Here is an 11,656-nt window from a genome sequence, read left to right as displayed (position 1 = left end):
AAAAAATGCAAATATAAATTACAAGAGGAACCACCTTGAAAATATGTATCATATGTCAGTAATTTAAAATTACAAGAGGGACCACCCTAAAAATACGTATACTATGGCATGATCGTTTCAAATAAAGTCTTTTCAATAGTATTAAATTGAGCATGCTTTTAGAGTGCCTGGACAAATTGAAATATTTTGGTAGAGTTACGTTTTAAATTATTGATAATTTTGGTAGAGTTACGTTTTAAATTATTGATAATTTTGGTAGAGTTACGTTTTAAATTATTGATAATTTCTTGTGAATCAACTGAATATTTGTAAACTCTTGTACTTTATTAAAATATGAGAAATATTATTCACTGAAATTTAACACCTACACCGTATAATAGTTTAATCATTATTTTTTTTTCTTTGTTTCGAGATAAATAAACACAGGATCATGTTATATTGCATATGGTGTAAGTATACAATGTTAGACTTTTGGTGTAAACATATCAATCCTCTTAAAATATATCATTCCATTCTCTATAAATAGTATTATGTTAATTTTCTATATATTTTCTTAAACAATATTCAAATTCACTATTATTAGTAATAACAAGCTCTGTAATTATAAATGTTAGTATTTCATAAACCTTTGGTAAATGATATTAAATAATTTCTATCAATTTATAATACATTTATCTATTAGTTTAAAGTGACTGCACACACAACTTTGAGTGGAGTTGTATCAGGAATAACCCCATGACCAAGTTTCAAAATTTGAATACTTCTTAGTAGAAAGTCCATGTATTCATTCACCCATTCATTCTGAAAAATAAATCCCTTAGAGAGATGATCAATATGGATTTTATTCAAGAAAGGTTTATCTATTACACTATTAGGAAGATTCATCTTATTCATATAAAAATTATGCCAAATCAGGAAACGTATATTTGGAAGAATAATATGCTTTGCATCCAAAAGAAATTTATACTCAGGTTACTAACTGCTAGGCTAATTTCTAGCTTATTGCTCTTAACACTAATCTGCCTCATCTCTTACCCATTTTATTGTCTAAATGTGCCTATATCCATAATTTTAAGGTATACTAGCATCGCCAAATAAATTATTAGTTTCCTTTTCACAAACAGTTGCTCAAATATTCCCATGAGATGTCACAAGTTTATGTTGAGAATGTATTTGGTAGAAGCCACAAGTTTGTATATGATGGACATTGGCCGTTGCTCATCAATGGGATTGATGTTTCTTCGCCCTACCTTCTGATTCGTCTCTCTTGGAACCCTCAGGTTTACGAGCCCATGGAGGTGCTTGATCTGGACCATAGCGATAATCATAGAAGAGCTCCTCACTGGTATCAATGTGTTCCTTGGCGAATATGCCAACCCGATGATCTCCAGCAACCAAAATCACCTGTGGCAGCAGTACAAGAGGGAAATCATTGTTTATGACAATTCAAAGATCATGTTCGAGCTACAAAACCCAAAAGGTAAGTTTTAAACCTCCCCGCAATCTGATTTTCTGGACTCACCTTTGCATGGCAGTTGGGGTTTGATGAGTGGTTTGCAAATTTCAACTTGTCTCCTTTCCGATAAGCATCAAGAACGAACTGGTGAAGAAACAGAAACAGAAAGCAGATTCAAGTTCCACAATAATCAGTTTGAAATCCAAATGTGTTATAGCTTGCGAAGAAAGAAATGTGAGGGAAGGGACTAGATTGATGAAACCTAACATACATTAAAAAAAATGGATGATCAAAATACAAGGAACTCAAGTCAATGAGGAGCAAGTCAAGAGATGCTCGAGTTAAGGCAAAATGCAGATCATGCAAGACATATACCTGCTCATTCAAATCGAAAAGGAAAGATGAATTTGCACGATCATATATTTTTCCACGCTTATCAGCTTCTCTGTGTGAGATCAATTCACCTGTGTACTCTCCTAGGTAATCATTTTTGTTAACAGGATTCTGAAATATTATCATCAAGTTAGTTAGCAGAACAAGCTAGCATTATTAGAAAACAAAGAAATCCAGTAATCATATTCATAACCTTCAAGAAGGCTCCCCATCCTGCAACATCGGACTTCCCCAAGAGAATCTGACAGATAGAAATAAAAACAACATGAGACAAATCACATGAATTAGATATTCATCACTTTGGTTTATGACAACGGCGTGCAAGTAATTCATACATCAACTCAGAATTACTAACCCTCTGTTGTTGCCTTAAAAGAAGTCTCATATTTCCACATTGACCTTCTCCACGCCGTGGTGGCTCCCCTAATGTGCCATCCCCACAGCTGTACGAAGAGTGCATTGTTTAAAGGCATTTGTGATGATTTAAGGTGGACGGTGGAATCCAAAATCCAAACAAATTGTAAAAGTTAGACACTTGACACAGTTCAAACCGATACAGAAGTACAGAGAAATAAAGTTGTATCAAACTACAAGATAAAGGTGACGTAGAGATTATCATTTCACGATTAGGGAGAGAAGAGGAAAAATAAACTTAAAATTTTGGATATAATTTGATATATCGGTAGTTGTGATTTGATAAGCAAAGAGTAAACACTAATCTTTATCTATACTAATAGAAGACTACATTTCCTGATTGAAACAGGAATAAACCCTAAACCCTGAGACAATATCAAGATAATGTGAGATATTTGTATATATCAAGATAATGTCAGATATTTGTATATATCAAGATAATGTGAGATACTTGTATATATATTGACCAAAGCTACGGCCAGACCGCGATGGGTGAAAAAGTAGTGCTAAACTGGAACAGACTAGGTCGTATCAGACTACGACCAAGACAAAACCTGTGTCAAACCATAGCTAAGACAAAACCTACGCAAAACCAAAACAGTCTGCAAGAACGACAGGAACCAAGCCGAATAAAGATCACACAACAGAGGAATTCTGAACAAGCCAGAAAGAGGACACGGTGAAGGGGAAAATCTAAACAAGCTAAAAGGATGAAATGGCAGAGGAGAGCTTCAAAACATATCGATATGCTGATATGGAGGAGGAAGAGGGCTTCAAGACACACCCAAAAAATGATAAAATATAGGAGAGAGAGAAAAACGGCTGGAATTTATGCATGGTTAATACTATGATTTGAGTTCCAAATTTGAATAAAATTTCATTCTTTTGGGAACTCAATAGCAAAACAGTTATGAAACAGGTCACAGAGAATATAATTTTATATTTATGATCTGATACAAAAAGATTGAATGTTGATCATTATTTGTACTAATAGTCAATTGAAGACTCAAAATTTTGATTAAATATGGAGTTAAATTATTGTAGCAAAAAAGTAATATGATAAATAACTTTTTAAGAGAAAAAGATATACTAAACAAGCAATTTGTGTAGTACAACTCCCACAAGACCAGCAAGATAAGAAAAATCACAATGGTTTGGCATTAATATCTAAGCAAGCAGTAGATGATATCTAAAGATATGACACCCTCAGTCCCAAAATGACTGATTCCTTTCAATTATCAATTCAACATTAATTGTTATTCTTCCAATCATACTCTCTAATTAATATTACATGCATCACTTTCAATTAAATATCTCCCACTTTGTATTTAAAGTGAAGGTGCATACATCAATACATGATAAAAGATACTTTAATAAAAAAAATATATTATTCTCACTCTTTCATCTGTATATTATTTTAATATGTGTGAACTGTTCAACTGGATCAATTATTTTGTGAAGGAAGAAATACGAAAGAATAATGACTTCCTAAATCAGGCGATTTAATAGAATCAAGACATGTAATTCAAAAACCGAAGCGGCATAACATTATGTTTAAAACAAAAAGATTTGGTACATCACCTAACCCAACAGTTTCGACATACGTCTGGATCACATTCACGTCCAGCAGCAAAGCATGGACATTGTCGACTTCTGCATTGACTCTTGGCACAATGGCATCCTCTGAACCGATTTTTGCAGCTCTTCGAACAACTGAGGATAGAAAAAAAATTATATTCAAATCATAATTTGTTAAGAATTACATTACTTAAGGAAGAATAACAGTTCACAAATCAAGTTGAAAATGCATTTTATAGAAACTTTGCAAACATGAAAAGCAGTATTGAACCAACAGCTTTATACTGACAATCCGAAACAAATGATCGTTAATTTTTTAATGAGTTCAAAATCTTATATAAACAGGTCAAACCATACTTGACCATATATATCCAGACCAACCTTATCATAGTTCACCCATAGCCCCCATAATTCCCAACAATATAATTCAAGTAACGAAAAAACGGCCAATGAGAATTAAGAAATATATCCAGTAATTTTCTCTCCCAGTGCATTGCTACAAAAGCTACACAGTTAAATGAAAAGCTACGTACCCACAATATTTTTCACAGCATGTCCCACCATTAACACAAGAACAATCCTTTCCACACATTGATTGACATTCACAAGGCGTATACTGCTTGCAAGATTGGTTTTTTCCATCAGCAATTCTTTTCCATATTGTTGGGTGACCAGCAGACTTCCAAGAATATTTAAACTTTCTTGTTTTGCCTCTTTTTCTCAGCAACCGTGACCTAGATGGCATGTCTTGGTCCTAGCACAAAAACCCACATTCAAAAGGACTCTTGTGGAAAATAAACAGTAGGGTACTCATAAAAGTTGCTAGAAGTTTAGAGGAAAAACATTCCATGATAATAATGTTATATAGTTAAAACAAAATTGAAAAAAAAATCATTTTACAAAACAGGAGGATCAGGAATCTTCCCAAGGCTACAAGAAACTACAGAGGTAAGAAAGAAGAAAAAATATATGTTGCCTCAGAAACACAACTCAGTCATAATGCATGTAATACCAAGACACACCCCTTTTATTTGGCAATAAATACAAAAATGATAGGTAATTTACAATCAGAGATAACATAACGGGACTGAGAACCCAAATGCTTCTGCATAAGATAAAGCCCAACCCCAAAGCCTTAAGAGTGCATTCTTGAAGGTCTAAGACAGCTGTGGTTGATTGTGAAATGCAGAAATTGAAGTGTGGGATGTAATAATTACTGAGATGATGTAATAGAGTTAGTTAGTGAAGATAAAAGGTGAATCTGATGTAAAACTGAAGGTCTTTTTCGTACATGATAGCAAATGGAAAATTTTACTCTACGTCTTCAGCAAGCTTCACCCCAACCCTCAAAAGAAAATAAAATAAAAACAGTCAAGACAACGAAACAAGACATGAGAATGCAAGGCAAGCGAAGATGGGAACAGGAAAGCTTGTAATCTTACTGTGCACTCTGTGTCAAATTTTCCCTTGTCATCCATGATTGAATTAGCTGCAGCGATGGATCTGTGGGGCATTGATACTCCTCGATCATGCATGTAACTAGATATTTCCATGCAAGTCTTCAAACCAGAAAATAAGTTCCTAGCTATGAGGCAACTGCAGAGCACGAGTTGCACATAAAGACAAGGGAATATTTATGACAAAGAAAAATGAATTATTCTTTCATTCCATTCACGTATGAAACATTAGTCACAGTCCGGATAGTTTACTACAAAGAAGTTTCAAAATTTACATATTTGCCTTTTCCCCCATAACTATGCATGCATTTAAGAAGATTAATTGAAAGTGAAGCTAAAAGGAAGGATGGATTTGTAAGATTTATGGAGAAATAAAGTAATGAAAATAATAATTTAAAAAAATCTGCCTTGCAGTTTACGAATTGGGAAACATAAAACACATACTGGAAACAAGAAAGTGTCGCCTCGCACCACACACTTCAAACTAAATTTGATGTCCTCCTAACATTTATCAACATAATCGTGTAAGGTGAAACACAGAAAGATACATACCTGTTTCTGCCAAACATTTCTACTCCCTTCAAGTATAACTCTTTCTCTAGAGGTTTCCAATCTGAGAAACCTAGCATTTCATCAGCCTGTTCTTCCATTGAATTCAATGGGTTTTTAAGTTCTGTCTCATTTGTGACAACTTTGGATCCATTCACAACACCTTTGTCACTCTCATTGTGGCAAGTGCTAGAAGGAACTATTAGTTTATTCGAAGTGTGTTCAACCGGGTTGCCCAAAATTGCAGAAGTATTTATATGTTTATTTTCATCACATGCGCCCAGGTTTAGGTTCTTACTATTATTACTAATTACAGTAACTACATCATCTGAGACTCTTTTTAGCTTTTTACTAGAATTCGGAGAATCAGGAGGCAATCTTGAGTCTGGCTGATTTGTGACTTTCCGTTTCTCTAAATTTTGTGAGACATGGTCATTTAAATTAAGATATCCATGGCAATCAAGTCTTGTCGAAAGTTTAGTACTCTGATTTTCAGGTTCTTCGACAGCGGACGGTGGTGACATTCTCCCATTTGTCTCCTCTACAATTAAAATTTTCTTATCCCGAACAGATCCAGGAGTTGTATCTTTTGGAAAATTGTTGACGTCATTTAACTGCTAGAAAATGAAATGGCAGTCAGTCTTTACTCTATACACATTTTCCCTGTCAAATCAAATATATAAGAAAGAAACGATGAGGTGAACTAGTATACACACACAGAATTGTTCATCAAGTATGAAGTGGAAACAAGTTTTCTTAAAGCTATGCTTCAAACAATATTTTTAGTAGAATTAATTCCAATATTAATCAACAGAAGATAGAAAAGCTACCATATTTGTTGCACACTGATTCCAAAGTCAATGAACACCTTAAACAAAATACCAGCAAAGGAAAATAAAATATAATTTGAATAAACCTATTTTCATCTCCGAAAATTTCTCACCCTCAAATATAAAAAATACTTCAAAATTCAAAGAAGAAGAATACCTGGAGGTAACACTGATCACCGCATGGTTTCCTATTACCTTCAGGCTCAGACCAAACTGTTTGCTTTTCACTCTGAAGCAAACCATCAAAATAAATTTATTGATGAAGTAACATAGATTAAGTTGAAAATAACATAGGGCATTATTCCTTACCGGACATATCAAAGGTTGAGAACAGCCATGCAGTCGACAATCGAAAATCTGCAGCAGGAAATCACAAAAATATAGACGCACTCACTATGAAATTGAAGACGATGTTAAAAATAAAAATATGATGCATTTTACATACCAGGCACCGGCGACAAAAAAGGTTATCAAGAGAATCTAGTGCATCACTCAGGGTTTTCTCTAGATACATGCTCATAGGAGAGTCATGTTCTCCTAAGCTTTTTGAATGCTGGCCCAACCTACCAGTAGTGTTTTCCCTGATACTTTTGTACCTCTCCTGTGTTTTTCATGCAAATAATTTCACTAAGAAATGAAAATGGTTTCTCACCAAAAATCTCCATGGTGAAATATATTGTTTTTGATGTTGAAGATTAACAATAGTCAAGCATATAGTCCTTCCTACAAGTTATTCTGGCTTACCTGGATTTCTAAACTTGTGCCCCCAACATGCTTGCAAACAACATCCAGTACCTCTTCATTTAACCCATGTTCCTCAAATGCCATCCTAGAAAATTCAATAGTCAAGACAATAATTCTAGAAAGAAGAAACACTGAACGTTTGAATAAAGTTGGAAAATCATGGGCTATAAGTTAATATCTGGTATTGAAATTTGTCTGGTCATGACTTGTGATACAAGTCTTATTTCCTAAAGGTGCAGCGAGAAAACCATGTGTGATCCAACAGAGCATTTATGTGACTCATTAATTAAATATGTTAATCAACGAATCTATAGATAACCACAATTATTACAATCCAGATTGAATGTTCTTGTTCCATTAAATCTTTCTTCATAAATGAATGAACCTTGTTAAAGCATTTTTATCATAATGATTATTACTTACCGTAAAATACGGTCTTCAGCCTCACAAAATTCATGTTTTACTTCCTCAGGTTCTGTTAATTCTTCCTCACTGTCGCTACATATCAATGCCTCACTTCCACGTTGATCATAGTAGATCCGTCTTCTTCCAACGACTGACTGATCTTCAGCCATTCTCTGATTCCTGATGCGCGTGAAAGATTTTAAAATAGAGGAAAATACATTATTAAACTTTCATACCCATTGTTGATCAATAAGTATTGAAATCCCATATTCTACTTTTAAATGCAAAATATTCAAGCAGTAGGTAGTTTCACTTTGTCAAAAAGGGCACATCAGGCAAAATACGGGAAATTAAAATATTTATAAGTCAAAACACCTATCCAAAAATATCCACGATGTATATGGTGGCAATCTTTCAATACGCGGAATCTTGATGCTTGTAACAGATGATATGTCTTGATTGCTGTGGTCTTTGTCTCCTGAAACATGGATAAAACCATCGAATTTACATAAAGGATGGTCCATTCTTGAAGAAAGAATTGAACATGTCTTGTTTTCTTCTGTCTGTGAGGAGTCCCTGGTTGATATTGCTACCATTATTCCTGAAATATGGCATTGTAGCTTCTTCTGGTTCCTCTGAAGTTTTTCCTAAAGAAAAATGATTACAATTAACTGCAAGCCAAACAGCATGGTGTGCAAAAAGAAGCTATCCCAACCTTGAATTTTCAGTTGACACTAAAGTTTACTCTTTTTTTGTTCTGACACTAAAGTTTACTTTAACAGTCACACAACATAAAGTTCAACCCAGACACACGGCTAAATAAAAAATATTGATAAAATTCACACCCATATAATCAAACAAATCGAACAAATTAGCACAATGTAAAAGCAAACAGAAATCGAAAGAGATTTCATATGGCACTCTTATAGCATACTTTATGCATTCTGATGTGCTTTATTAACACTAGCTATCCAAATCCAGTTCTCCACGAGAATAATCCAAGAAAAACCAAACAAACAATTCTACAAAATGAAGATTGCATGAAATAACAAGTACATGTTTGAAATCACAGCGAGTTTGACGAAATCACAGTAACCTCATGATTATGTTAAAGCTCCAAAGTGTAATTTCTGTAAGCATTGCCATTTCGTCAAACTCACTGTCAACCCAAACTCATCAATTTCACTACATGACACTATCAGTGAAAGTACATCTTGCCAGCAAACAAACTACAGAAATCTATGCCCTTTCCAAGAATCAAATCACAAGATCAAACACTGAAATTCTCAATCAGAATCTTACACCAATGAACTCAATCCTCTCTGCCTGGATTTGCTTTTTCAACTGATTTATCTTGGCGGACAAGGCTCCAACAGCATCATCCGCCGGCTCTTCAACTAATTTCTGTCAATATTACATTACACAGCATCAGAGTTACATTTTTCAAAAATCAAAACACAAACGCAAAAAATAGAAGTCCGAAAATCAAAATCATGAAGCTTCCAACAAATGAAAAAGTTCAATTCCAATACAATTAAGCAAGTGAAATACTAAACATTAAGTACGTAATATGTATAGTGCTTAACAGAATTAAATTGATATCGGTAACGAAACATAAACGAAATTTCAAGATAAAGATCAGAAAAATCCGTAAAAGTGAAACTGACTTGATGGAGAATTAGAGGAGAATCGTTAGGTTTGGAAACCATGGATTCTGATTTAACTGAGTTGAGCGAGTTGATCAGAGTAAGAAGAGCGAGCGAGCGAGAGAGAAATATGATACTGTTAGTTGTTATGATCAGAGATTCAGAGTGAAATGGGGTGTAGCGGAAACGAACGAAACGTAATAAATTTATGACGCTGATGAGTGATAATGCCTCGTAGTGCTAAATTACGCACTATCCATGGGCACTGTTTTCTCAGTTACGTTGATGTTTAGTTATTGTGGGAGGTAATTAAGCACCCTCGTGGTTTGGACGCATCCTTCTCCACTTTGGGCTATCTACCTTTTTTTTTTCTAGTGGGGTCCTCTAACTTTTATTCGTTGTTGGGTATTGGTTCCCTCATTTTTTCAATGTAGGAGTGTACTACACTATGGAAAGTAAGATATGTTACTGTTTATCAAAAGTTTTTATTTTTTTATTTTTTTAGGTTTGACAATACAAATATTTTTTTTTTAAAAAGTTAGATTTGACTTGTAACTGTAATTAAAACATATTCTTTGAAGTATCTCCGATCTAAGTATCTACATTAGAGGAATAGATAAGCTAATCTATGAACACAATGTGGATTATTTCCAAGCTTTGGAAGGTTAATATGATATAGAGTTTAATGAGTTCTAGGGATAGATCTTTCTAGAACTAAAATAGATCTAAATTGTAAAGAAATAAATATCATAAAAAAGTTTTAGATTTTTTATTTTTTAATAATTTATTACTCTTAATTTAATATAATATTTTCTTAAATGGTAGGGTTACATTATTATGGATCATGTGTCTTTTTTTTTAGATAAGACTAGTTATAGAAGATTTTCTAGAAAAGTCTGGAATTGATTCAACGAAGGATATGCACCGCAAGACTTAGAACTATAAGAATAGTGGTTGCAATTGCAACATACAAAGGAGATAAATTATTAAAAATCGGTCTTTTTTAATGGATTTCTAGAAGAAGAAGTTTATGTCAAATAATCACTCGATTTTGAGATCAACGGTAAAGAAGATAAGATGTACAAACTGGAAAAAAAAACTTTGTATGAATTGAAGTCAAATCATAAATCTTAGAACAAAATAATTAATAACTTTATCATCAAACTGGAATTCATTGAATGCACATCAAAATACGGAGTATATGTGAAGGGTTCAAATGAGCATAATCACATTATTTTGTGTCTATATATAAATGATTTCTTGGTTATATGATAAATGAAAATGAGCTAACAAGTTTTAAGGCTAGTAAGATCCATGAGTTTAAAATGTCAAACATAGGAAATTCATCCTATTTCTTGGGAATGAAATTTGTAAATTCAAGAAAGGGAATTTTCTTGCATATGCGGAAATATGAAGAAGACATTCTAAAGAGATTATATATGAGAAGTTGTAATTCTGGAATCACTCGTATGGAGAAAGATATAAATCTGAGCAAAGATACAAATGACGAGCTTGTAGATGCAACTTTATATAAGAAAATCATTGGCTCACTCAGATATATGTTCAACACTAGTCCAAACATCTGTTAGAGTGTTGGCTTAGTAAGTAGGGTCACTGACAAGTCTAGAACATGTCACATACTAGTTACTAAGGTGATATTAAGATATATCAAAGACACCGTTCGTCATGGTGTTTTTATCCGAACCATAAGAACACTAGCAAAAAAGCAAGAACATATGATTATTCTAATTCAGACTGGGGAGAAGATCAAGATGGTAGAAAAAGTATTGCAAATTATCTATTTATGATTAGAGAATCACCAATATCATAGAGTTCAAAGAAGCATGGAACAATAACTTTATGATCCTATGAAGCTGAGTATGTAGCAACCTCGTATGCAGTTTGCCAAGCGCTATGGATGGAAATGCTATTAGAAGAACTGAATGTCACATAAACCTTTAAGATCAAGCTACTTGTTGATAACAAGTATGCAATTTATTTAACTAATCATCCCATGAGTCTTGGTAGAAGCAAACACATTGATAAAAAATACCACTTCTTGAAAGATCAATTGAACAAGTATAAGTTAGAGATTGAATATTGCAAGTCAAAATTGCAAATTGTAGATATACTCACCAAATATTTGGAAAAAAAAGGTTTGATTGCATAAAGGAACTTATGTTG

At 33.5% G+C, this 11,656-nt stretch overlaps 1 protein-coding gene across 2 annotated transcripts; it reads right to left on the bottom strand.

Moving 5' to 3' along the window:
* Positions 1-826: 826 nt before the first annotated feature.
* On the bottom strand, positions 827-9,775 carry LOC127097815 (histone-lysine N-methyltransferase EZA1). Of its 2 annotated transcripts, none has more exons than XM_051036296.1 (17): positions 9,494-9,775; positions 9,129-9,230; positions 8,202-8,473; positions 7,845-8,006; positions 7,422-7,506; positions 7,123-7,278; positions 6,987-7,034; positions 6,835-6,906; positions 5,851-6,464; positions 5,284-5,437; positions 4,375-4,595; positions 3,845-3,976; positions 2,205-2,292; positions 2,043-2,090; positions 1,832-1,960; positions 1,523-1,600; positions 827-1,404 (listed from the first exon to the last, which is right to left on the bottom strand). In XM_051036296.1, the coding sequence occupies exons 1-17, from the start codon at positions 9,533-9,535 to the stop codon at positions 1,222-1,224; spliced, it is 2,586 nt and encodes an 861-aa protein (XP_050892253.1). In that variant the 5' UTR covers positions 9,536-9,775; the 3' UTR covers positions 827-1,221. The 2 variants fall into 2 exon arrangements, with proteins under 2 accessions (XP_050892253.1, XP_050892254.1); XM_051036297.1 differs by having other exon boundaries at positions 5,851-6,461; positions 9,494-9,774.
* Positions 9,776-11,656: the final 1,881 nt, after the last annotated feature.

The sequence above is a fragment of the Lathyrus oleraceus genome, chromosome 6 (assembly GCF_024323335.1).
Source record: "Lathyrus oleraceus cultivar Zhongwan6 chromosome 6, CAAS_Psat_ZW6_1.0, whole genome shotgun sequence".
In the NCBI taxonomy this organism is placed as follows: Eukaryota; Viridiplantae; Streptophyta; class Magnoliopsida; order Fabales; family Fabaceae; genus Lathyrus; species Lathyrus oleraceus.
The sequence above is the reverse complement of the archived record's forward strand: the minus strand, read 5'-3'. Positions and strand labels throughout refer to the sequence as shown.